We start from the raw sequence: 27808 nt of genomic DNA on the forward strand, positions 1-27808 counted from the left end.
CCAGAGACAACTTTAGACCCTTATCAGCCAGAGGAATCTACATAACAAACTTGACTAGCTAGCCTTTATCTACCACTAGTTTCCCAAATATGTGGCTTCCCACAATTTGCAGCCCTAGGAACTCAAAGTCCTTTTCCTCTGTCTTGTCATTCTCTAAAAATTTATTGCTCCTTTGCTAAAATGCTATGTAAGCCCAAATGCTAACCAACCGTGGAATTACTCATCTCTGAGTGTTCCCATGTGTAAGCATAAACTTATGTTTTTCTCTTGTTAATCTGTCTTTTGTCAGTTCAATTTACAGGGCCCCAGCCAGATAATCTAAAAGGATAGTAGAGAAAAGAAATTTCCCGCCCTACAAAATATAAGTGTCACAAAGCAACACTTACTCTTAATATATGTGATGCACTCTTATTTTTTCACTGTATTTAACTTTTCAAAGGGGCCGGCCCTGTGGCGTAGCGGTTAAGTGAGCGCGCTCTGCTGCTGGCGCCCTAGGGATCCCGGGAGCGCACCGAGGCACCGCTTGTCAGGCCATGCTGTGGCAGTGTCCCATATAAAGTAGAGGAAGATAGGCACAGATGTTAGCCCAGGGCCAATCTTCCTCAGCAAAAAGAGGAGGATTGGTACGGATGTTAGCTCAGGGCTGATCTTCCTCACAAAAAAAACCAAAAAAAATGCTTGTTATTACCCATTACACTAATTTCACAACCCATTACTCGGTCACAGCTTGGAGTCTGAAAACCAGTGTAGTAGACGTTATTGAAGTAATAGTTGAAAGGTCAATTTTAAGAATCAAAGGTAGGGAAAATGACAATGGGCACAGCAAATCGTCCCAGGTTGAGACGGCTATCAGATAAGCAACCATTTTCCTCATATTTGTAAACTATATGAGCAGTAAATTAACCCTCAAATTACACAGGAACAGGGAAAGGAAACAAATTTTCTTCCTAAACCTCTTAACTATTTACTGGTCTCTCCATCAGCAATTACAATTCTTGCATCATCAAAATGTTCATCCAACATGTTATATGAGGGAAAAAATATGCTGCCCTCAGAGTCATCACGTAACCACCATATACATATTTAAAGTAGGATTTCTCAACCTTGGCAATATTGACATTTAGGCTAGATGATTGTCTGTTCATCTAGCTGTTCTGTGGTGGTCAACAGCATCCTTGGCTTCTATCCACTTATACTCTCTCCAGTGTGATGACCAACAACGTCTTCAGACACTGCCAAATGTCCCCTGGAGGGAAAAACTGCCCCAGGTTGAGAACCACTGGTTCAAAGCCACTTGAATAAAAATCCACTTTTTAAAAGATGAAAATAAAGAGAAAAATAACTAAAACTCTATAGAATGTCAAGATAATATCTAGGCAGCTGGCAGTAGATATATTTGTTACAGCAAATGCCAGATTAGTGGGAAAAAATACAAGTCTGTATTATGAACCAGTCACTGGGGCTATAAACAAACATCACGTATAATCTAGGCATTTACTGATCCAGAAAAGATTTCTATGGCATATACTCTCGATTTAAAAAGCAAAACAAAACAAAAATGAGCAATGGATGCAGCCCAGCCACAGAATCCAATAAAGCAAATTTGGGCCTTCCTAGCTAAGCATCTGGCTGTACTTGGGCTTCTCCAAGTTTGCTCCAAGATCACCGGCATCAAGTTACTTGGAGGTGGATAATACAGAATTCCCGGGGGGGGTGGAGCCCAGCTGTGAAATTTCAATGAGCTTCCCAAGAGATTCTTACGCATACAACACTATGAGAAAAGTCTGAATCCTCACAATCACAAGAAATCCCTGAATTCTCATGGGCAAGAAGGGAGAGAGGTGTAAGGGTTGAAGAAAGGATGAAAGAAACCAGATGCCGGCTGACCCATCCCCCCCTCATCTTTCTTCTTCTCTTCTTTCCCTAAAAAATCTATATTCTTAGGCCACTCTCAGGTAAATGGTAGGAATCCATAGAGAAGTTATTTCTGATCAAGATGCTTCCTATGCTTCTTCCCTTCCCGTTCCAAGTATCATCACTGTTTCCTCTCAAATTGGCCAGAGAATGAATCATAAGTATCAACATTGTTCAAGAGGATAAAGTTCCAATAAGAGAATTAAGAAGTAAAACAGCAAGGGAATGAAAAAGCTTTTAAAACACATATCACAAGGTAACATATACACAGCCCCCTCAGTCTTTGGTCCGGTTATCATTAAAAGCCTAATAAACTGCTAATTTCACAAGTCTATTCAGTACACCATCTCAGAAATAATTACAGTGTCAGTTTATGTTCTGGATAACAGAAAATTTTTTAAAAAGACTGCTCTGCTGTTTCCATGACAATGCCACTTTTACATCACAATTTTAGAAGTACCAAAAGTTACTGTTGGCATAACATAGTATACTTGCCAATCCCACTCAATAAAATTACTCAGCTATACACAATTTGATACATTAATTTGCAAACTGACTGGAATACAAGATAATTCTTTAGGGTCAGTGTCTAAAATTCCAACAGAATAAATCATGAAATTAATCATGAAAGTTTTGGTATTCTTAAAATCAACATTCTGTCCTTTCTTTCAAACTAGCATCTCTGGGCTGGCCCGGTGGCTTAGTGGTTAAGTGCGTGCGCTCCGCTACTGGCGGCCCGGGTTCGGACACCGGGCACGCACCGACGCACCGCTTCTCCGGCCATGCTGAGGCCGCGTCCCACATACAGCAACTAGAAGGATGTACAACTATGACATACAACTATCTATTGGGGCTTTGGGGAAGAAAAAAAGGAGGAGGATTGGCAATAGATGTTAGCTCAGAGCCGGTCTTCCTCAGCAAAAAGAGGAGGATTAGCACAGATGTTAGCTCAGGGCTGATCTCCCTCACACAAAAAAAAAAAAAAAAAAAAAACTAGCATCTCTGATTTCTCAATGTAGGAACAGTTGATTGGAATTTCATGACAACATATTTATACAGCTGAGAACAAATCTGGTACCTAAGGAATTGCAATTACAAGTTTTTGAGTCTCTTCTTTATTTGTTCTTCACATGGTTTAATGCAGTCAGAATCATTCATTTGATACATTAAGTAGCAGATATTCTGCTAGGCCTGAGAAGATTGAAAAAGAAGAGAAGGTATGGCAAGATATAAAAGAAAGAAACATGCTGTCAAGGAATATTCAATCTAGTGGAGAAGGACATGTTCCATCTTACAGCTAGTGCTGAGTAACAAATGAAATACAAAATGCAATGAAATTGATATGGATAAAAGCAAGGAATTCCGATGGTAGCTGGGAAACCATCTTGGGGTATTTCATATGCCTATATTCTGAATAGTTGGGATTTACAGAGATAGGATTTTGGGAAGGGAGGGAAGAGGAGGCAACAGCAGAGTCTTGAAAGGAGCAAAGTACAGGATGCACTGTAAGAAAAAAGAAGCAACGAAGGAAAAGAATAAACTATAACCAGAGGTAAAATGGAAAGGTTGGCTTTGGAAAGGAAAAAGCATTATTTCTTCTTCTGAGAAAGAGCCAGGAAGTAAAAGACTGAAAATACAGATACATTTTAAGATTGTAAGGATTAGAGGAGATCATGCTTAGAGGAGATCATGCTTAGAGGCAGAGGGAGCTGAAGGCTTTCAGGTAAAGTAAAAAATTTTGGACTGGTCACCATAATGAGTCATGTAATAAAAGTAATACCAGGTGGCACTGAAAGCTAGATAGCTTGAAAGTACAATGGGCCCAATCAGCACTGTGTGACCTTCTCCAGCAACTTTCAACTGAGAAAGAAAGCTAAGGAGAGGGGCCCGTATGACAAAGGGCCAACTGGGCAAGAAATTCTATGGTCTCCATGAAAGCACTGGAAAAACAGTTGCCTTTGCAGTGCAGGCTGGATAGGAAGTCAAATGAAATTCAAAGGGGATAGCAGATCAGCCCGGAGACCAGAATAAAAGAGTCTCCACTAAACTTGATTCAGAAGTGGTGGGAAAGCAGTGGAGTGAACGCTTTCTTCCTGTTCTTCCTCAGAAGCTACAGCAATGCTTCACTACTTTAAAGAAAGTGCACTCATTATATAACCTCCAGACCTCCACTTCCACAGAATATGGACTACTAACTAAAGATATCCTGGTACAAAAGGATAATATAACCTGGAAATTAGTCTAGGAGTATACTGCCTCAAAAAGCATGATATACTATCACATAAGCACCACCACCATCTCTAAATTTATAGGAGCCATACTTTTATTTGGAGACTGGTTTCTAATAAGACTGCTACATTAATCATACTAAATTTTATATAAACATAAATATTAATGTATATTAATTTTAATATATTAATTTATATAAAATTAATTTATATTAATATATAAATGTTTATATAAAAAGAAATAAAATTTTACACTAGAAAGCAATAAGAATACCAAATTCAACATATGCAAATTATTTCACCAGCCACTTCATTTAAGAGTGAACTATTTCATATGCTAATATATATTCGATGTTCTTTAGAGAATTCTAACTTAGAAGAAATATTGGAAAATTACCAAGGCTTCAGATGAATCTACGGAAAGACGAAAAACAAAAAAAACCCTAAAAGATTAAAAGTAACAGTACTAGTGTATGTGCAAACACGAGGACTTTTGGGACCTATCAGAAAATAACTGAAAAAAAAGTAATATGGACTGAGTTCTTATGACTTCTAATTTGATTGGTAGATACAGTACGAAAAGGAAGAAATACCTAAAAACTCACTCCTAAAAGGTAATAACATATCATTCTCATTGGAGATACAGTATTTAAGCCATTAGCTAAAAAGTATTTGTCATCTCAGTGCAAATAGATTTTAGTGAATGGAAAGATGAGCAGCCTAATAGATAAAGCGATTCCATGGATATAACTTTAATAAAAGCCAAAATAATGTTTCCTTTCTGATGATAAAATCCAATTTGGATCAAATTAAATAGAATTGACGGAAGCAATAAATACAGTACAGCAATTAAGGGGCACGGGCTCTGGAGTCAGGCTGGCCTGGCTTTAAATCCAGTAGCTACTGCATTACAGCTGATGAATGCGAGACGCTTAGCAAAGTGCCAGGCACAAAGTAAATACTAGTCTTATCACCATCCTCCTCCTAATCGCTTGACAATAATTTAAAAGTAATCTCATTTTCATCATTATTCCTGAATCTATCAATGGGCTACAGTCCTTGACAAGATGTATGCACCAAACTCAAAGATCTAGGCATGCCTGTCCCTATGTTGGCTCTAATAAAAACAGAAGAAAAAGAAAAAGCTTTGCTTTCCTTAACAGAATTCACCCCATAGCTACATACTTTAACTCCTTACAAGTGCAAGAGGGTGGAGTAAAGAGATTTTCATTCTCTTGCCTTCTGGGAAATTACCACAAAACAATGACAGTAAGAAAGAGAAAAACGGGGCTGACCCGGTGGCATAGTGGTTAAGTTTGTGCGTTCTGCTTCAGCGGCCCAGGGTTCACGGGTTTGGATCCCAGGCGCGGACCTACGCACTGCTTATCAAGCCATGCTGGGGGAGCATCCCACATATAAAGTAGAGGAAGATGAGCATGGATGTTAGTGCAGGGCCGATCATCCTCAGCAAAAAGAGGAGGATTGGCAATAGATGTTAGCTCACGGCTAATCTTCCTTACCAAAAAAAAACAAACAGAAAAATTTGAGTGGATGTGTAACCCTGAAGAAAGATCAATCCTAAATGCTTAGAGAGGGAGATCATAGATTTGCCCTGAGAACCCCAAGAAGGCGTAAACTAGGAAGGAAGCACGAGCTATCACAGCATACAGAGTTGAGAAAGGGCAATCAAAACAGGGAGACAGGGCAAACAAAAGCCTGCCTAAGAAGTATAACTTTTTCTTTCTACTCTGTGGAATTTCAGCATTTGGCCTTGAAAACCAAGGGCCTTCCTACTTGGTGGTAAAAAAAAAAAAAAATTCTCACCAAGATAAAAAGGAGAAAATATTCTCCTCTTATCCTACAGGAGCAGAAAAGCAGATATCCTGAGTCATAAAGCCAACTTCACAAACATTATTTCTAATAAATAAGCCTTGTAAGACCACCAGACTTTGGAAATTAATGCTATGTCCTGTGAAAGTAACCTTTATTTACCCTCTAACTAAAAGAAAATCTGATTTTGATATCCGGCCTTCTAAATAACTTGTTACTCTGGTAATAATATATAAATGACATCTGAGGTTTCTGAGGGTATAAATACACGCATGTCCTAGTTGTTAAGGCAGAAGGGGACCACTGACACTTTCTCTGTTTCCACAAGCCCAAAGTTAAAAATAGAACCAATGACCTACAGCTTGAGAGTTATTTCAATTACCCAGTATTTCTTTAAAAAAAAAAAAAAGGCTAAAAACTAAAAGATGAGAGAATAAACATAAATTTTTGCTTGTTTAGGCACAGACTTTCCAAGGAAGGATACAAAGGAAACTGCTAAGATCAGCTGCTCCCCAGGCAGTGGTGGCAATTCACATAGAGTACAGTAAGAAATGTCTCCCTGAGCTGTACAACATAGAGGCCCTGAGGAAGGGGTGCTGGGAATTGGGGGACAAGAGTAGGAGACTTATCACTGTATATCCTTCTGTTCTGTCTGAATTTTGACACATATAAATGTAGTTACTTATTCACAAATAATTAAAATTAAAACCGGTAAACTGCCTTAATTACTTGCAAATATCCAATCCTTCCTATTTCTTATTTTAAGTTACTAAATCCTACTCTTCTTTCCCAAACTTGGTTTCAGAAAGTTACCTTAGCATTTCAACTTCCGCATTTTCAATAAAATATTGGCATATCCACAATTCACTAACCTCATGAGTTATTTTTATTGTAAGGCTCTTTAGAACCCACAGGATCAATAGTTAGCTTGGTAATTATTTGCAGGGTGTCTTAACAATACTGATCATTATTTTATGTTTGTCTGGCATCTTCCCAAAAAGTCAAGAGATCATTATGGTTTTGTATACCATGAGTATTCAGCAGGTATGCAATAAATTCTGGAATTATTTGACAACATTAAAGCCATAAAAACACTGAACCTCTTTTACCCATTCTGGCAATGAATCTTAATGTGCCAAATGGAAAACATCAGGTACACAATAAGGTCATTAGAAATAACATAATTGTTGAGAAAGGTAAAGTAAATTAAAGTATATCCATTCAATAAAATATTATATACTTACTGAAAACGCTGAATATGAAGATAATATAGCAATACTAAAAAACGTTAATTATAATATAAGCATAAGTGGGGAAAAACTAGGACACAAAACTATATTAGGATTACAACTACGTTTAAAAAGACTAACATAGTGCACTACATAAAATGATTCCATTTATATAAAGTTCAAAAACAGGCAAAACTAATCTGTGATGTTAGAAGGACAGTGATTACTCCTGGAGTGAGGAGAGGTAATAACTAGCAGGAAAATCGAGGGGCGTTTCCGGGATGCTAGTTATGTTGTTTTCTGACTTGTGTGTTGTTACACTGATGTGTTCCCTTTGTGAAAATCCATCAAGCTGCACACTTAGGATCTGTGCTCTTATGTATATTATACTTCATTTGAAAGTTTTAAAACTTGTTTCTAAAACAAAAGATACAAATAAAACACACCCAAATGCTAATCATATTAAGGTGGCAGGATTATATAACTTTTTCTTTTATTTCCTCAATTTTAAAGATTTTCTGAAATATATGTTTAGGCTGCCTTAAATCCTTCACAGAATAATGAAGAGTAAGTGCTTCCTATGTGCCACACCTTGTTCAATGTACTTTACACACATTAAATCATCTAATCCTCATAACAACCCTATGAAGTAGGTGTGTTATTATTGTCATTTTAAAAGTGAAGATGGGGCCAGCCCCATGGCGTAGTGGTTAAGTGCGCGCACTTCCTCTGATGGCGGCCCAGGTTCGGATCCTGGGCACGCACCGATGCACTGCTTGTCAGGCCATGCTGTGGCGACATCTCATATAAAGCAGAGGAGGATGGGCACGGATGTTAGCCCAGGGCCCGTCTTCCTCAGCAAAAAGAGGAGGATTGGCAGGGACGTCAGCTCAGGGTTGATCTTCCTCACCAAAAAAAAAAAAGAAGAAGAAGAAACTGCGACACGGAGGTTGAGTAACTCGCCCAAGATAACACAGCTAGTAAGTGGTAGGGCCATGATTTGAACCAAGGTACTCTGGTTCCCAAAAGTTCATGCTCCTAAACAATATCCCCACCATCTCTCTAATAAAATTTTACTTTTTTATAGTGAAAAAACCATAGTTAAGAAAATAAGTTACTTAATCGAAATCATTACTACTCTATTACTACATAGCTCTCTGTGCAGTTAGATGCTTAAAACAGAGGTGCAAATTTGCATATTAAAGTAAGTGGTATAATCATATGGAGTTACCCACAGCTTATAAAAGTGTATGCTAGTAATATACCTCTCTTCTATTCTGTTCTTGTCCATGAGTGGCTGCTTAATCCACTGGTTAACCAGTCTTTGTCCTTGAGGGGTTTTGCACTTATTCAGCAATGCAGCCAGAGACTGAGAGCCAGTGGTATCTTCAACAGAACCCTGGTAAACAAAAAATAAAATAGAAAGAATGGCACACTCATTAGTGAAAACCTTACTATGCCATGCAAGATAATTAAATAATTTTGGGAACAAGAACACTTAATATTCTTCAAATATTAAATGAGAAATTTGCACAAAAGTTCCTCTTCCTAAAATCAAACTTTCAACCTGTTAATCTGTCTTTTCTGCTGTATATTCTTCCCCAAACCAAAACCACTTTATAATGACTGCAGTTTTAGACATAACTTCTTAGAAATTTTTAAAAACTGCTGTTAATATACAAAATTATTCATAAAGCCAGGACAAATACTATTTATATAACTTGCAACTAGAAAAACATAGTAATTCACAACTACTTATCTATTCTAAATATAACAATATTTCAAAATATTTAAGCTCCTTAATAAGATTCTTCAGTACATATCAAAGGAAACATTTTTTAACCACTCAGTATTTTTAATCCATGTATTTTTTTTTTTTACCTGAAAAAGGTTAAGGGCTCTGACTGCTGCAATATCCAATTTCATGTACTGGCTGAAGTCAAAAGTAGTCAGTTCAAACTGACCAAAGTTTGAATCATCTGATAAGAGTTCTAAAAACTTGATTACTGCAGACAATGATGAAACCGCAACCTAAAATTAAGAATTTAAAATAAAAGATTGCTATCACCAGAATTCTAAAAAACAAATGGCAAAATGAAAATAAATTCTGAACACTATCATTTTTCTTGGCGTTCCTTACCAATCCAAACCAAGAAAAATCAAAGTTTAAGTAAATCTCTTAGGATTAGAAAAAGATTTTTAGAAAGTGAAAATTTACCCTAATAGCACTATTTATCATAGCCAAAAGTACTCAAATGCCCACCAAGGATAAAATCTGGCATGTTCATATTATGGAATACTACACAACAATAGATATAAGCACAAACAATCCACAACAACACACAACAATATGGATAAATCTCACAAACACGACACTAAACAAAAGAGACACAAAAAAGCATAAACGATATGATTCCATTTATATAAACCACAAAAATAGGCCAAACTAATCTACACCATCAGAGGTAAGAACCAGGCTTACCCCTGGTGGGGGTAATGACTGGAAGGAAGCATAAAAAGGGTCTTTAAGGTCCTAGTACTATTCTGTTTCATGGATGCTGGTTATGTGGGTATTTGCAATTTATAAAAACTCAAGTTATACACGTATGATATAGGCCCTTTCTACATGTATATTTAAATAATAATAAGTTTAAATAAATTGCCTATGTTTTCACTGTAACATAAAATAAGAAGTCCAGGACATCAGAGCCAGCCCTGATGGCCTAGGAGTTAAAGTTCAGCACTCTCACCGCTTTGGCAGCCTGGGTTCGCTTCCCAGTCATGGAACCATACTACTTGTCTGTCAGTAAGCCACGCTGTGGCAGCGGCTCACACAGAAGAACTAGAAGGACTTACAACTAGAATATACAACTATGCACTGGGGATCTGGGGAGGGAAGAGAAAAAAGTTCAAAAACAGGCCCTGTGGCCTAGTGGTTAGGTTTGGCGCACTCTGCTTCAGTGGCCCGGGTTCACGGGTTCGGATCCCTGGCTTGGACCTACACCACTCGTCAGCCATATGGTGACCCACACACAAAATAGAGGAAGATTGGCACACATGTTAGCTCAGGGACAATCTTCCTCAGAAAAAAAAAAAAGGAAGATTGCCAACAGATGTTGGCTCAGGGCAAATCTTTCCCAGCAAAAAAAAAAAAAGTTCAGGACATCAAACTGATAACTCAATGACGAATTCTACTTATTACAATATACTTGAGGGCCGGCCCTGTGGCTTGGTGGTTAAGTGCGCGCGCTGCGATGCTGGTGGCCCGGGTTCGGATCCCGGGTGCGCATCGAGGCACCACTTCTCCGTTCATCCTGAGGCCGAGTCCCACATACAGCAACTAGAAGGATGTGCAGCTACGACATACAACTACCCACTGGGGCTTTGGGGGGAAAAATAAAATAAATAAAATCTTTAAAAAAAAAAAACAAAAAACAATATACTTGATACTAGATTCACTATGAGTGTACTTTTTTTCCTAATTGATAACATAGTCATCTATCTGCCCTTGCAAACTCTAACAAATGTGTAAGGCTGTCACAAGAATTTCCTGCTATCTCACCACCAGGCACAAAAAAACACACTTTTCAGTAGTCCTAAAAGCTTCTTCTATTTTCAACAGAGATAAGTTTCTCTAATATTGGGATTACTGCTCATACATATTGGTTTTTGATTATGTCATACACAAAAAAGTAAAACAGATAAACTTAGTTTATAAGGATTAAACTATTACGTGATAAGCAATCACTGCAAAATCATGACAGTCATAAGAGTCTCAGTTCATTCTAGTTTGAAATCTACTTTGAAAATTATAAGAAGTTAAGTTTGTTCTGTCTTAAATATACAACAGAATTTTTCAATTTACTTATCAGTGATCCACCAATATCCTGTCAAGAGTTTCCAATATTTTACCATAAAAATACGTGTCTCAAGCATACTCACTTCAAAGATAAACCTCAACCACCGAAAATCCCATAAAAACTTACACTGTTCATTTCTACCACTGACCATACATAACCAGTGCCAATTTTTGAGCCAAACTGTTTAAATGTAATATTTATTATGCAATTATTATGTGCTATATATACTTTCACCCTTATTACTCCCCAATCCCCACAATAATCCTTTAAGACAGGTATTTTTAACTTTATTTAACAGATAATGAAACTGCCTCAGAAAGGTGAATAATTAGGGGCTGGCCCCGTGGCTTAGGGGTTAAGTGCACATGCTCCACTGCTGGCGGCCCGGGTTCAGATCCTGGGCATGCACCGACGCACTGCTTCTCTGGCCATGCTGAGGCCGCATCCCACATACAGCAACTAAGAAGGATGTGCAACTATGACATACAACTATCTACTGGGGCTTTGGGGGGAAAAAAAAAAAAGGTGAATAATTTATTAAAGACCCCACAGCTTGTACATTATAAAGCTTTGGTAGGTCTTTTCTCCCCTACAACCACTATGCCATCTCACCTATTTAAGCAATAGTAATCAGGCTCTTTCATGTGAAACCAATAAAACCCTCCCTCACCCCAGGGATATATGCTGTGACATTATATCTAAGGTTATGTTTAAATTTTTCTAGTTATTCCTTGAGTTTTTCAGAAGCTTCATCATAGATAAAATAAGCTTAATATCAGTGAGCCACAGTTTAGGCTTTGAGATATATATGATAGAAGTAGCCTTCTGAAAAGTCACTATTATAGTTTAAGAATAAATTCACATTTGTAGTCCACATACCTGATTCTCCATTTCCGGCAAGACAGCACTATTCACCTGTTCTCCCTTTTTGCCTTTCAACAACCGGTTGAGGTCCTGATAAATATCTTTTGTGTTAAAGTCAGTTCTTTTTCTTTCCGTGATCAGAATTCCTCCTCTCTGAATAACCTATTTTACAAGAAATATTTTAAATTACTATGAGAAAAGGAAAACTATCATTGACAAATATAAAGTGACAAATTATTAATCCACATTAAGTTTTTATACAACATGCAAGACACTGGTAACACATACATATTAACAGGTATTTTTAAAATCTATAAACTAAATTTTCATGGGAATTTAAAATTATGTTCACATAAAGCTTTCAAAAAATAGTCCCAACAGCAAAACCTCTGAATAGAATAATACTTGTGGTGCTGGCCCCGTGGCTTAGCAGTTAAGTGAGAGTGCTCCGCTACTGGCGGCCCGGGTTCGGATCCCGGGCACACACCCACGCACCACTTCTCTGGCCATGCTGAGGCCGCATCCTACATACAGCAACTAGAAGGATGTGCAACTATGACATATAACTATCTACTGGGGCTTTGGGGGGAAAAAAAGGAGGATTGGCAATAGATGTTAGCTCAGAGCCGGTCTTCCTCAGCAAAAAGAGGAGGATTAGCACAAATGTTAGCTCAGGGCTGATCTTCCTCACAAAAAAATAAATAAAAATAAATAAATAAATAAAAGAATAATACTTGTGGGGGCCGGCCCCGTGGCGCAGCGGTTAAGTGCGCACGCTCCGCTGCTAGCGGCCCGGGTTTGGATCCCGGGCGAGCACCGATGCACCGCTTGTCAGGCCATGCTGTGATGGCGTCCCATATAAAGTAGAGGAAGATGGGCATGGATGTTAGCCCAGGGCCAGTCTTCCTCAGCAAAACAAAAAAAAGAGGAGGATTGGCATGGATGTTATCTCAAGGAGTTCTTATGGTATTTGAAACCCACAGAAAGAAAAGAATCCTTGGGGGATACAACATCCCTTAAATAGCTAAATAAACCATATACTTACACAAATGGCACAATCAGAATTTTGTTAAAATAAAAGAATCAGTGAAATAAGAGGTTCAAGTTCCACTCAAACTATCAAAAACTAATCCTGAAGAATTGCATCTTATTTATTTGATAAATCCATGCTAAATAGGGTTTTTTTTTAATGGCCCTAAAGCACCTCTCTCCGCAACTGTGAAAGCAGTCCTTTTATCAATTGTGATCTCTTTAAGAGGGCATGCTGGGGCCGGCCCCGTGGCATAGCGGTTAAGTGCGCGTGCGCTCCGCTGCTGGCGGCCCAGGTTTGGATCCCGGGCACGCATGGCCACACTGCTTGTCAGGCTATGCTGTGGCAGCGTCCCACATAAAGTGGAGGAAGATGGGCATGGATGTTAGCTCAGGGCTGATCTCCCCCACAAAAAAAATTAAAAAAAAAAAAAAAGAGGGCATGCTGTGGAAGGAAGAAAGGGAAGGAGGGAGGGAGGGAAGATCTGAGGCAGAACAAGTCTTAAACAAGAAATAGCTTGTTCTGAAGTCCTGTTAAAGATACAAAGTTTCTGTGAAAGATAAACACCAAGAGATTCCTCAAAATAAAACATTATTATAATTAGACACATAAAATTTTGGGGCCGGCCCATGGCATAGTAATTAAGTCCAGCGCACTCTGCTTTGGTGGCCCAGGTTCACAGGTTCGGATCCCCGGTGCAGACCCACACCACTTGGGCACAGACGTACACGACTTATTAAGCCACGCTGTGGCAAGGACCCACATACAAAACAGAGGAAGACTGGCACAGATGTTAACAGGGCTAATCTTCCTTCTTCAAGCAAAAAAAAAAAAAAAGAGGAAGACTGGCAACAGGTGTTAGCTCAGAGCCAATCTTCCTCACAAAAAAAAAAAATTTTTACTTTTATTTTTTCCTTAAATAAAACACTATCATGTTAATTAGACAGGTTTTTCTAGGCTTGGATTCTCCTCTATCACTAGACTTGATTCCCTTACCTGTCTCAGTTTTCCCATGTCTCCAGCAGTCTCTCCTCCTGGTAAAACACATTCTTTTGGTCCAATCTGAATCAGGAGAGCCTCCAGATTGGAGAACTGATCATTATCAGGGAACTCACACAGTCCCAGCTTCCTCTGTACGGAGTCAACATACCCAACTCCGACCTGTCTTTGACCATCAACCGTAGACATTTTAACACCCACAACACCAATGGAAGCTGACATATCATTGTTACCAAAAAGAATGTCTTCAAACTGAGCAAGATTACCTGGAGAAGCCTAAGCAAAAAAAAGCGAAATTTTAAGAAACTGTTGAACATACTTTAAAATCTTACTAGCAAACAAAAATTACCCAACCTTGATGATTTTTATTAACAAAATGTTTTCTTACAAAAAAATAATTGCTTATAACCATATACTCCAATTATTATTACCACATTTTCTACAAAGTATCCTCCCTACTTTTCCAATTATTTTCAAAACACTTGGACACGTCTAAAAGTAATTGTGTCAAAAGCGATTTTCAGTTTGAAATTTGGCTGCTGGGTTTATATACACACAATCATTAAGGTACCCAAAGAGATAATCCTATCAACGGTATGTTTTAATTTCTACCCAAACTACCTATTGGTTGTACCTATTAGTATTTTCACTGAGTAGCTATACTACATAGAAAAGCTAGCATTATTAGCTTAAAAATTGAGCTGGGAAAGTCACCTCTCTATATCAATATATTTATCTGTAAAACGCAGAGATTGTTCTAGATCAGTGATTTCCAAATAAAGGGTCCTTGACCTATTTTCACTATTTCAAAAAGATTACAAATCTCTCTTTAAGACTGCCCAAGCTAACTAAAGGGTCACGATTCTTTGCTTTTGGCTGAACCTGTGTCAAGTCAGTGGGTGACACTACATACTTCAACCTGATCAGAAGCTGACAGGTTGCTGTTAATATGAGGCATTTCTGGGGCAAGTGATGGACTATGGCACGGAATATGAGACAGTCACACATAGTCCAAAGGAGCACAGTGACAGACAAATTGAAGCAACCAGTAGCCACCAATAGTTCTTGAATGTTTTTAGCATTATAATCATAACTATTTGTCTTTTCATAATATGGTTCTGAAAATCCTACAACGATGGACTGTTGAGTAAAACCTGGATCAAAAATGAAATGGAGGGCCTGCCCCGTGGCGTAGTGGTTAAGTGCGTGCACTCTGCTGCTGGCAGCCTGGGGTTCGGATCCCAGGCACGCACCTACGCACCGTCTGTCAGGTCACGCTGTGGCGGCATCCCACATAAAGTGGAGGAAAATCGGCAGGGATGTTAGCTCAGGGCCAGTCTTCCTCAGCAAAAAGAGGATTGGCGTGGATATTAGCTCAGGGCTGATCTTCCTCACCAAAAAAAAAAAAAAAAAAGAAATGGAAAAATAGTGTTATCTAATTTTCAAATAAAAAAGTACTGACTCAATCAGAAACGTAAACATTGTATTTTCACACACATGCTTTGGATTTACACGCACAGGTTTACGGAACACATCTTTAAAAATTGGGTTCTTGAGGGTCCTTGAAAATGATAAGACCACTAATCTCTGAACTAGATGGTATCTAAGGTCCTTTCCTGCTCTGAACATTATTACTGAGAACATGGGAAAGAAATCAATGATAGAGATCAACTACTTCAAATATCACTAATACTTTATAATAAAATCAATAAGCTAAAAAATGGAAAGATAAATCCGTTTCAGCAGTTTTAGATCCGAACTTCTTAAAACGTCAGGATGAAGATACCACCTTTTTAACCTGATAAAGATACACATATGAAGATTTTTTTCCCCTGACCTAAAAGGTAGAAGTTAAAAAGAATTCATCCTGAAGGATTCTGATATGACATAGAGGAGTGAGGTGTGATGGGCTGATAATCATGGTAATCGCTTGAACTTATGATTCCACATTTTGGTGTTGTTACTAATTGAGTTCTGTGAAGGATGAGATAGAAAATATCACTTTATGGTACCCTCAATTTCCTATTAAAATCTTTCAAGACATAAGCTAAAAATTCTAAGTCTCACTTTCTCAGTCAAGGTAGCAAAGAAAATTCCCAGGAAACTCCATAATGGAGAATGCTATATCTTTCCAGATATAATCTTCAGTAAATGTCTCCATTTACAAGGAGGCGGGCAACATGGAACGAAGACTGAAGAATATTATACTTAAGGCAGCACCAACATCAAATGTTTAAATATTGTATTAAACCGCACCAGAAAAAACTCAAAGGACTTTCAAGTCAGAACGCATCTTAAAAACCTTCTTGGGGCCGGCCCAGTGGCATAGTGGTTAAGTTCACGTCCTCTGCTTCAGTGGCCCGGGTTCAGATCCTGGGTGTGGACCTACCACTTATTAAGCCATGCTGTGGCAGGCGTCTCACACAAAATAGAGGAAGATGGGCACAGATGTTAGCCCAGGGCCAATCTTCCTCAGCAAAAAGAGGAGGATTGGCAACAGATGTTAGCTCACGGCTAGTCTTCCTCACCAAAAAAAAAAAAAAAACCTTCTAATTTTACTGTTCATGGAGAAACAAATACAGGAGAAAGTTAGGAAATCTGCCAAGGTCACCCAGAGGGACAGAGGAGAAAAGAAATAAAAACTGTTGATGACAAGCCCAGAGTACTGTCCCCCTTACCACACATTTATTCCCTTTCAAAAATCAATCTCACCACCCCAACAACATTTTAACCATTAATTTACTCCAGTATTTATTGAGAACCTCCTCTGTACGGGTATTGTGTATGAACAAACAAAAACACGACCTTACAGACTAATAATGAAGACAGTCATTGAATAAAACAAAATAGCAGTACTATCTCCATGAAGGCATTAGAAGCATGCATATCAATAAGCCTTCCTAGGCACAGCAAGGAACATGATCACCATTAAACCAAGTTCCACACTTACAAAAAATTACAATCTAATGGAAAAGAAAGGCACATACAAAGATACAAACACATTACAAATGTGTATAAATGAGATATTTGGGATGTTATAAACCTGTATGATATAACCTCAAAAACAGTAAAATCAAATCCTTGTTTAATGCTAGTATTCAACTACATGTAAAGGCTATTATTTAGGTTTCAGGGATAGTGACAAATGTCAGAGTATTCATACTCATAGTAAGGATCTACTGAATTTCTGAATTGCTATTAAACTGTGATTTTAAAAACTACATGCTAGGGGCCGGACCCGTGGCGTAGCGGTTAAGCGCGCACACTCCGCTGCTGGCAGCCTGGGTTCAGATCCCTGGCGTGCACTGACACACTGCTTGACAGGCCATGTCGTGGCGGTGTCCCATATAAAGTGGAGGAAGATAGGCACAGATGTTAGCCCGGGGCCAGTCTTCCTCAGCAAAAAGAGGAGGACTGGCATGGATGTTAGCTCAGGGCTCATGTGCCTCACACACACAAAAAAAACTACATGCTAAAAGAATATTAAAGTTTCTCAAAGCATTTTACTATCACAACCTAGTTAAAATATTAAAGCACAGAATAGAATTCTCTTGCATTTTTATTTTTTCTACTCTTTAAGAACTAAATTAAAAAGGAAGATAATTACCTTAAATGCCAAATACCAATCATTCTCCTTGGAGGCTTTATTTCCAGCTCTGTTCTTAAAAACTTCAACTCTATATTGACGAACTAGAAGAAGATCTTTTACAAAAGACTCAAAATTCATTTTACTAAGCACAACGCTCTCCAGAGTCTTTGCTCCTACAGAAAAACATTAAAAATACATGTTATAGATTTGAGGATTTGAAGTAGTAAGTGTTAAGTACCTAACACAATGCTTCCCCTCCAAGCTAGTTGTTCTCTCAGTAATTCATTCATTCAATACGCTGTTTATCAAGCACCTATTACATGTCCTAGGGACTTTGGTAGGTGAAGGGTATAAAATGGCGAATAGACACAGCCTGCTGCTCCTGCGGAGCTTACGCATCAAAATAAAAAACTGAGAAGATACAAAGATAAAAGAATGGGTAAATACACATATACAGCTAACCTTACTTGTCCTTTCTTATAATTTGTTTTTCACAAGTTTGAATAAAAGTCTTATATAACTATACAGTATTTGTACAGAATTAAATTTTTTTCAAAAGGTCCATGAAAATGAATTAGTCATTATTCATTTCAAAATGTTCTAAGTAACATAGTTGAAAATTCAAAGGTTCAAAAAGGTACAGCAAAAAGGAGACTTCCCTTTCACCACTGTCCCCTACACATCCAGTTCACCACCCACGTGTTATCAGTTTATAGAATATATTTCCGAACAGTCTATGCACACACAAGCAAATATAAAGCATTAATTTTTCGTCGTTTACATAGTTGCATACTACACACTGTTCTGTATCTTGTTATTGTTTTTTCTTTTAACTTTAATATATTTTGGAGATTGTTCCATCATTACATAATCAGCGTCTTTCTATTTACAGCAGCAAACAATCCTGTGACTCCACAGATGTTCTATAATTTAGTCTCTTACTGATGGACATATAAGGTTGTGCCCAGTCTCTGCTATTACAACAATGCTGCATGAACAAGCTTGTACATGCTTCATACTCCAAACATGTGAGTGTATCTGTAAGATAAAGCCCTAAAACTGGATTTTATCTAAAGATATATGTAATTTTGATAAATACTGCCAGACTATCCCCCTTAGTTGGCTGTGTCAATTAACATTACCATCCATAAAGTATGAGCACATCTATTTTCCCTATCCAGCCAACACAGAGTTTTCAAACTTTCTGGTCTTCATCTTAGATCACTGGTTCTCAAGTGGGGGCGATCTTGCTCCCCTAGAGGATGTTTGTTAACGTCTAGAGACATTTGGGTTGTCACAACGGGGAGAAGAGAGGGGACACGGACTAATGGAATCAGTGGGTAGAGGCAGGGATGCTGTTAAACATGCAGAGGATAGCCCCTCACAACGATGAATTAATTATTCAGTCCAAGATGTCAATAGTGCCAAGGTTGAGAACCCATCTTAGATGGACAATAGTGTCTCAGCTTAACTGTGATTTGCAAATACCAATTTCTTTACAAAACAAATAAAATCACCCACACCATCAAATGGAACCAAAACTCAATTTTCATATAATATGAGTACTACCAATTATTCACTTAAAGGTAATCCAGGATATACTTGTAGATTATTCTGACAATTGTGGATCTTATGAAAGATTCAACCTAAATTTACCAACAGATCATGTGAAGTACAGCAAGACACAGCTGATACTTCCAACATCAATACAGCAGTTCTAAGTACTAGACAAGAATCCCCACCATCAGACATCCTGAAAACTGGCTCAAATCTTGCCTTTCGAAGGTTATTCCCTAGAACATTCCTTACAATATAATCCAGGACTGGTAAACAAATATCTACAGGGAGCAGGCAGGTATCAAATGAGCAAAGAAAGCCAAAGGAGCTGACAGACGGCAAATGGCTTCAAAAGAGACCATACAGAATGGTGGGAACTGTGACAAAACAAGGAAAACACATCAGGTTAAAGGAGGATCTGGACACACTAGGTCAGAGTGTGTCTGCAACCCACTGCTGTACTGCAAGGATATTTCTGCACAGTTTCCAACTGTGAAGATTTTTCAAAAGAAGCTCAAAACCTGAATTATTTCATGAAATCTCCCAATTTTTAAAACATAGGAAATTAATTCAAACTTTTAGCAAAACACTATGTAGGCCACGAGTTTTCAACTCATTAGTTCAATACTGCCACATTTTCTTAAGACTTGAATAGACTGCTGTTTCTTTAGCTTGCATTTAGAAAGCAAGTTGCATGAGAATTATGTTTACTGTAGAATCCCATTCAGCAAGGCCTGTACTCACATTCCCAGAGGCATATGAGGGAACTAAGGCCTATCCAGGCTGCAGCAGACTCATCTCCAAACAAGCACTCACTCAGGATCAGAACCTCAGAGTGAAATGGCAGGCCCATTTAAATTATTTCCTGGGGCCGGCCCCGTGGCGTAGCGGTTAAGTGCGCGCGCTCCACTGCTGGCGGCCTGGTTCGGATCTCAGGCGAGCACCGACACACCGCTTGTCAGGCCATGCTGTGGCAGCGTCCCACATAAAGTGGAGGAAGATGGGCACGGATGTTAGCTCAGGGCTGATCTGCCTCACAAAAAATAAATAAATAATTTCCGTTATTATCTAGCACATAGGGTGACCAACTCATCCTATTTTGCCCAAGACTCTCCCAGTGTTAGTCTTGAAAGTCCAGCATCCCAGGAGCCCTCTCAGTTCCAGGCAAACTAGAATGATTGGTCACCCTATCAGCCCATCTAGTTGAATTCCACATAAGTAAAATTATCCATATGCTGAAACACCATCAAAAAAACCCAACTTGGGCCAGCCCCGTGGCTTGGCGGTTAAGTGCGCGCGCTCCGATGCTGGCGGCCCGGGTTCGGATCCCGGGCGCGCACAGGTGCACCGCTTCTCCGGCCATGCTGAGGCCGTGTCCCACGTACAGTGACTGGAAGGATGTGCAACTATGACATACAACTATCTACTGGGGCTTTGGGGGAAATAAATAAATAAATAAATGTTAAAAAAAAAAAAAAAACCCAACTTGCTCAAGGAAAGCAATGAACCAGAGTTAATACAAAAGCAGAGAGGAATTTCTCCCAGAGACACTTATAAATGTCACAGTGAATATCGTCAGCGACTTCCAATATATACGGCAATGAGTTTCAAAAACACTGAGTTTCATACCATCCTTTAACTTAGAAGGCAAAAGGTTAAGTCCAACTCAGCAAAAACAATTCCGGGGAGACGAAAAAAACACCAGTCTAGCATAATTCTAAAAGGGCTCTTAAATCATCAATCCAGTAAGCCATGCCAGCACAGGGTTTTTAAAGCATTTGAATTTAAATGCTTATCACAGGAGGAACAAGCACCCTCAGATCCACAAGCCCCACCACTCCCTACTACTTACACCTGACTATTTTGCACATCCATGTTATCTGCCTGGCCCTAGGTAGTGCGATCCAGACCAATTGGTAAATCTTTTTATTGACACATTCAACAGGAACACAGGCTCACAACAGTGGTGACTTCTTAAGAGTGGGTGGGGTGAGGAAGCAAATGAGGTGATTCCCCTCCACCCCATGGCCTCCCCTACTTCCATTACTAATCTACAGAGGAGTTGCCCAACCACCAAGGCTATCCTCCAAAGATATTACTTCTCTCAAAGGAGTTCTTGTGACACACTGGGTGAGAGTGCGCTGTGAGTCTTATTTACTGACAAGTGTCTGAAGTGCAGCTACTCTACGTTCCTGGTGAGGAGCTTGGCTGGATCTTTTAAGTCTGACTAGCTGGGAAGTAAGCTTAACCTCCTGGTGTAAAATTCAGGGAACTGGAAGAAAAAGCTACCCAGCCTCCACCTGGGGTATAGCAGAAGGAAGAACCGCAGGTTGGTACAAGATTCTTCTCTTCAAGAATAATCTGGAGCCCCCACCCTCATTCAGCTGACAATTATCAAGTGTATGCTACATGTGGGTATTGTGCCAGGTGCTGGGGTTCACAAGGAAAAGAGTAGAATAAATGCTGTGTCCAGGGTAGGGAGAAGGTCTCAGGGCAGGGAACACCTAAGAGGGGCAACTAACCAGGTACCCCTAATATGGGAGTTAAGAAAGGCTTCCAGGAGATGCCTACTGAGTTCTGACAGCAAAAGAAAAGTAACTTTATTTTTCGGTGACTCAGATTCTTTATCTATGAATTGTTGCTACGTACTAACCCATCTCACAGGACTTTATTATAATAATGTATCACTAGATGTTGAAGACAGAGAAAAGTAACTAAAGGATGTAAATAAGTCTAAGTGCCAACAGAATGATGCAGACAGAGAAAAGGAAATTATCAACAGAAAGCCATCTCTGAGAAGATGGGATGGGATCCAGGCCACAGCAAAGGCTCATCTCTTCACTGGCACAATAGGAAAGAGTGAGTAGACAAAATTACAAGTATGGGTTCAAGAAATAACTCAGTGTCCATCAATTGACAAATGGACGAACAAAATGTTACATCCATACAATGCAATATTATTTGGCAATAAAAAGAAATGAAGTCCTGATAATACAGATGAACCTTGAAAATATTGTTATGTCAAAGAAGCCAGTCACAAAAGACCATACATTGTATGATTCCATTTATATGAAATGTCCAAAATAAGCAAATCTAGAGATAGAAAGCAGATTAGGGGCCGGCCAGGTGGCGCAGCAGTTAAGTGCATACGCTCCGCTACTGGCAGCCCGGGTTCGGATCCGGGGTGCGCACCGACACACCACTTCTCCTGCCATGCTGAGGCCGCGTCCCACATACAGCAACTAGAAGGATGTGCAACTATGACAAACAACTATCTACTGGGGGCTTTGGGGGAAAAAAAAGGAGGAGGATTGGCAATAGATGTTAGCTCAGAGCCAGTCTTCCTCAGCAAAAAGAGGAGGATTAGCACGGATGTTAGCTCAGGGCTGATCTTCCTCACAAAAAAATAAATAAATAAATATTAAACGCTTAAACTATTCTAAACTGCATAACACAAAGATAAGAGAGCTAACTGCACTAGCCTTAAATAACCAGAGTCACATAATCACTTTTAAAACTGGAAAGCAACTTAGATCATCACTAACTATGAAGCCACCCATAACTCTCTGGCTGGTCTTAACTGCTCCCCAATACCTCTACTCTCAGCCCCTTCTAACCCATCCACCACACTACAGCCAAAATGATCCCACATGGCACTCCATCTTTACTTGAATTCTTCAGACCTCTCATTGCCTACAGCATAAAATTCCAACATCTCAGCCCAACATAAAAAGCCTTTCATCTTCTGACTCCACCCACCTGGGGCCACTCTCCTCACTCACCCTTTTCTGCTCCTGCAATACCAATCTACCTTTTCAGGCCCCCTCCCCAGCAACCTCCTAGTCCTTCAAGCCTCCGTGGAATTTAGCCCCTCAAGTACCACCTCTTCAGTCTTGAGCAATCCTGCCTCTATGCCTCTTCAACAACTTGTTATGGAGCACAGTGCCATAGATTTTCACCTATAATTGTAATTATTTCTGCCTTCCTCTCCAGAGTGAGCTCTGTGAAGGCAGGGATATTGCCTTTTCATCTATGTTCTCCCAGCGTCTACAACCCTACCTGACATGGCAGTACTCAAATGTCTGTCTAATCAATGAAACATCTTTTGTCAGTAACATCCCATCTGCATGGGACAGAGGCAGGACCAGAACCCACAACTCCTTACTCCCCCTAAAATGCTCCTTCCATTATCACCACCCAGCCAGGGAGGAAAACGATCAACATAAAACATCTAGAGGGGCCGGCCAGGTCGGCGTAGTAGTGGTTAAGTTCTGTCGCCCAGCTTCAGTGGCCGGGGGTTTGCAGGTTCGGATCCCAGGCATGGACCAAGGCACCGCTTATCAAGCCAGGCTGTGGCAGCATCCCACACATCAAGTAGAGAAAGATGGGCATGGAAGTTAGCCCAGGGCCAATCTTCCTTAGCAAAAAGAGAGGGATTGGCAGTGGATGTTAGCTCAGGGCGAATCTTCCTCACACACACACACAAAGAACACCTAGAACATCTAGCTCACACAGGGTGAGAAGTCTGTAGCTTTCCAAGCAGAGATGATGCTGGAGAGAGGGCGCGGGGTTACGGAAGGCACTGAATGCGGAGCTGAGGCACAGACACACCCGACTAGCCCAAGGTTACACAGCTACTAAGTGGAGGAGCGGCGACTTGAAGCCAGGCAATCTCGCTCCAGAGTGTGAGGTCCTGACCACTTGGCCACACTGCCTATCAATAGTAGTCCACTACAGGTCTCTGCGCTGAAACAGTGGTGTAAATGGAGCGGGGCAAAATCACGCTCATGACATAAAATGGTCTCCCCTACTCCCTTCTATTCTAAATTGCACTCCTGGACTGGCGTTTGTAATAGAGGTTTGTTGGCGTTTGTGATGAGACGCACGGGGGCCGAGGTGCCGAGGAGCAGAGACCCGCGCGACTGCTGGAAAATTAAATAGAAGAATGTATTAAAAGGCCTGGCACGTAGTGAACGCTCCCTACGTGTTCCTTATGAGTTCAGATCCGGGGCAACTGCAGAGAGACAGACTCAGCGCAGGCCGGGGGGCGGGGGGCGGGCGCCCCACCTGGCCAGCCAGGGGCCGCAGAGCGCGATGCCCACGAGACTTTACCAACGTCCCCGCCCCCGTGCGTCCTCGCCCGAGAGCCCGCCGGCCGCCCACTTCCCGAGAGGAGCCCACTCCACGGGGTCCCTCACCTCCGGGCCCGCGCGGTCCCCGCCCTCACCTGTCGGCCCCATATACTTGACCACCCCCTGGGTCTTGAACACCTCCCGGGCGGCCAGCAGCGCGTCCTCGCCGTGTGCCGTGTAGAAGTCGCCCCGGTCGAAGAGGCGCACCGTGGTGGTCGGCTTCTCCGGCATGCCCTGGAAGAAGCGCACGAAGCCGACCTCGGCAAAGCTCTCCAGCTGCAGCGTCTCCTTAGGCTGCACCGCCATTTCGAAACCTCTCCACCGCCTGCCTGAGGAAGCTGCGCGACCCCGCACCCACTAAGCTGTTTCCCGCCTCCCCTCCCTCGCCCTCCGCGTGGCGTCCGGCCTCTGCGGCGACACCCAATCAGCATCCAGCGCTGCGCTTCGGTGGGTGGGAGTCTGCCGCGGCAGCCAATCATACACGGACGCGGCCCAGCTTCCCGCGCACGCTGGTGACTCTGTCTACTGCGCATGCTTGAGCCTAGGTCGCGCGCCGACCCTGGCAGGCGCCCATCCTTAACGGAGTTCAGTTCTCCGGGTTTTCTCGGCTGCACGGGCGTGGAACCCAGGTGAACCGACAGCTAGGGCAGGCGACTAGGTGGGACGTTCCGGCGAGTTTCGAGTTTATTAGGTGCCCGGAAGTATGGGAGTGAAATCAGAAAGAAACTTGAAAACAAAGAAAACTTGCCTTCCTTCCCTATCCCAGTAGTTTTTAAAACCTGCGCTCCTCTCTCCCCAACTGCCTCCCTTTTCCTTTTTAAGCAAACAGCCAACATCAAGATTACAGGTCTCTTCTCCACAATCTCTATACTGCTCCCTAGTAGCCAAGTTCTCTCATTTTGTCCACTCTTTGATTGATTCATTCAAAAACATGTTTATGTGGTCTACTGTGTGCCAGACTTTTTTCTAGGATCTGAGGGTCCCTAATAAAAACCACTGCTTTTGTTCAGCTTACATTCTAACGAAAGAATTCAGACAATATAGTAAGTAAACTTAGAGTAAGTAAGTTTATAGTAAGTCAACTGTCAGAAGGTAAGTGTTTAGGTAAAAAGTAAAGATGAGCGGGGTTGAAATTATTTTTAAACGTTGAGCAAAGACCTGAAGGAGGTCAAGATCCGTTCTGCACAATTACTTGCCTTAAAAAGGTATTGCACTCTCCTGTTGGGCTCGCCCTTCCCCCATGGAAGCGGCCCCAAACCCTGATTCAGCAGCAGAATTATCCCAGGGGCTTTCCGAATGCATTCCCCGGCTCCACCCACCAATAATGGGTTAGAATTTCTGAAGGTGGGGTCTTGGGATCTTTTTAAAAAGCTCCCTGGGTATTCCTGACACTCAGCTCAGTTTAGAAACCACTGGCCTACATGTTAAAATTCAAATACTCTCGGAAGCAGAGAATGTTTGGATTGTCTGCCGCTGATTGCATCTCCCACAGCTGGTAATGCTCCGTCCTCTCACCCCAACTCTGTGACCTGGGGCAATAAACTTCCCCTTCCTTTTCAACACGTGTGGCTCCTTCGCTAACTTGTCCCTCTGCTCTGGAATGGCCCTTCCCTGCCTTTTGTGTAGCAAACTCCTAGTAATGCTTCAGTCCTCAGGCCCAAATGTCTCCTCAGCAAAGCCTGCCCTGTCTCCCCAGGTGTAATTAGTTGCATTATCTTCTGAAGAACCACCTTATTCATATCTCTATTATAATATTTTCTGCATTGTTTCAGAAATATCTGTTCACCTGTCTCTCTTCCTAAACACCTGGAAAGGACACGGATGGGCATTTATATTTATTTATAGCTAATAATAATGGCTAATGTTCATCAGGATTTATTGACTGTCAGGTGACTACTTTTACGTGTGTTTACTGTTTTAATCTTCGCAGCTCTAGAGTTTGGAACTATTGTTATTCTTATTTTACAATGAGGAAACTGAAACTTGGACATACGAAGTAACTTGCCCAAGATCACAGAGCTAGTAGTAAGTGACAGAGCTGGGGTTGAGTCTTTTTCTTCCTTCCTTCCTTCCTTCCTTCCTTCCTTCCTTCCTTCCTTCCTTCCTTCTTCCTTCCTTCCTTCCTTCCTTCCTTCCTTCCTTCCGGCCCTGCGCTAACATCTGTTGCCAATCTTCCTCTTTTTTCTTTTTCTTCTCCCCAAAGCCCCAGAACATAGTTGTATCTCATTGTTGTAGAGTCGTAGCACTTCTTTGTGGGGCGCCACCTCAGCATGGCTTGATGAGCAGTGAGTAGGTCTGTGCCCAGGATCCAAACTGCCGAACCTCAGGCTCTCGAAGCAGAATGTGTGAACCCAGCTGCTACGCCACTGGGCTGGCCCCTGGTGTTCAGTCTTGCTTCAAGTTCTGTACGCTTAACTCTCTGTGTGCCATAGGGCCTGGCACGTGTTAGGTGTGCAGGAAATGTTTGTAAATGAATGAGCTGTGCATCACAATAACCGCTTCTATATGATAACCTGGCCTTGAGTGTCATCCCATCTCTCCCCTTTCCTATGTCATGTCCTAAAGAGTGACTTCAGAGAGAGGCAGCATGTTAATAATAATACCTACCTCCACGGTTGATGTGAGGAGCAAATGAGGTAATAATAGCTTTGAAAATATTTTGTATTCTTTTGTAAACAGCCTTTATATTGTTTATCATCACATTTCCCCCACTCAGACCATGTCTCTCTCTTATTCATTGAATTATTTATTTGTGTATCAATTGAATCTATTAATTCTAAAAATAAAGAGCATGCCCAAACTTGCCCTGATACTATCTGGAGAGTTAGGACCTAGACTCATACTAGAGGACAATTCAAGGTACTGTGAAGGGCAACAGGGAGTGTCAAAATATAAGCTTCTCAAGGCAATTTGAGAAAGACAGAGTTTACAGGGAGTGAGGTGGAGGGCTTCATGGGAGGGGTTTGGGTTAATCTAGGTGAGGGCAGTGGATTTTTCTCTGGTCTTTAAAGATGAACAAGATTGAAAAAAAATCCACTCTAGGCTATGTGCTAGACGCCCCACCTTCAGAATATTTGTCCAGTTTAGGGGCATAGCACACTGCTGATAGAGGTGGATCTCCAGAGTGTGAGCCTGTTAAAAGAAACTGGTAACCATGGTTGCTCCTGGGCAGGGGGACTTAGGGCCAGCAGCAGGAATGGGAGCTTTTTCTGTATATCCTTTTGTTCTGAGAAAGAAAATGTGTTTCAAACCTGAGCTTTGTAGTTTGATTAGCTGCTCCTTTGGGAAGTTATTTCCATTTCTGGTAGACTTTAATGGGCATAAAGTCTAGAAAATTCATCTAGAGGACTATCAGCCTTGGCAGAGGACAGTGACTTTTAACCGGACTTAGAAGATAGCTATGATTCCAGAGATTCTTTACTTTGTATCCAGACTAATAACAATGATCCTAACCTGCTTTTTTCCTACAAAATGTCTTTGAGAAGAGGGACCTTTAAATTAGGCTGCTTAGAGACAAACTTGAAATAAAACTTTGACATGTGCTTGTAATCAATTTGTCTAAGTTGTTGTAACAGT

The 27808-nt window shown here is 40.8% G+C and overlaps 1 protein-coding gene across 1 annotated transcript in view; it reads right to left on the reverse strand.

Moving 5' to 3' along the window:
* The window catches only part of MSH2 (mutS homolog 2), a 74007-nt gene extending 49434 nt beyond the window's left edge, over positions 1 to 24573 (reverse strand). The window contains exons 1-6 of the mRNA XM_004436672.3: positions 24328 to 24573; positions 17562 to 17716; positions 13952 to 14230; positions 11941 to 12087; positions 9083 to 9232; positions 8467 to 8600 (exon numbers count right to left, since the gene is read on the reverse strand). Coding sequence (XP_004436729.1) covers positions 8467 to 8600; positions 9083 to 9232; positions 11941 to 12087; positions 13952 to 14230; positions 17562 to 17716; positions 24328 to 24538 — 1076 coding nt within the window. The 5' untranslated portion in view covers positions 24539 to 24573. The remainder of the gene's footprint in view (positions 1 to 8466; positions 8601 to 9082; positions 9233 to 11940; positions 12088 to 13951; positions 14231 to 17561; positions 17717 to 24327) is intronic.
* Between the last annotated feature and the right edge of the window lie 3235 nt (positions 24574 to 27808).

This window comes from Ceratotherium simum, chromosome 11 (assembly GCF_057802395.1).
Source record: "Ceratotherium simum simum isolate JZ-2026a chromosome 11, ASM5780239v1, whole genome shotgun sequence".
In the NCBI taxonomy this organism is placed as follows: Eukaryota; Metazoa; Chordata; class Mammalia; order Perissodactyla; family Rhinocerotidae; genus Ceratotherium; species Ceratotherium simum.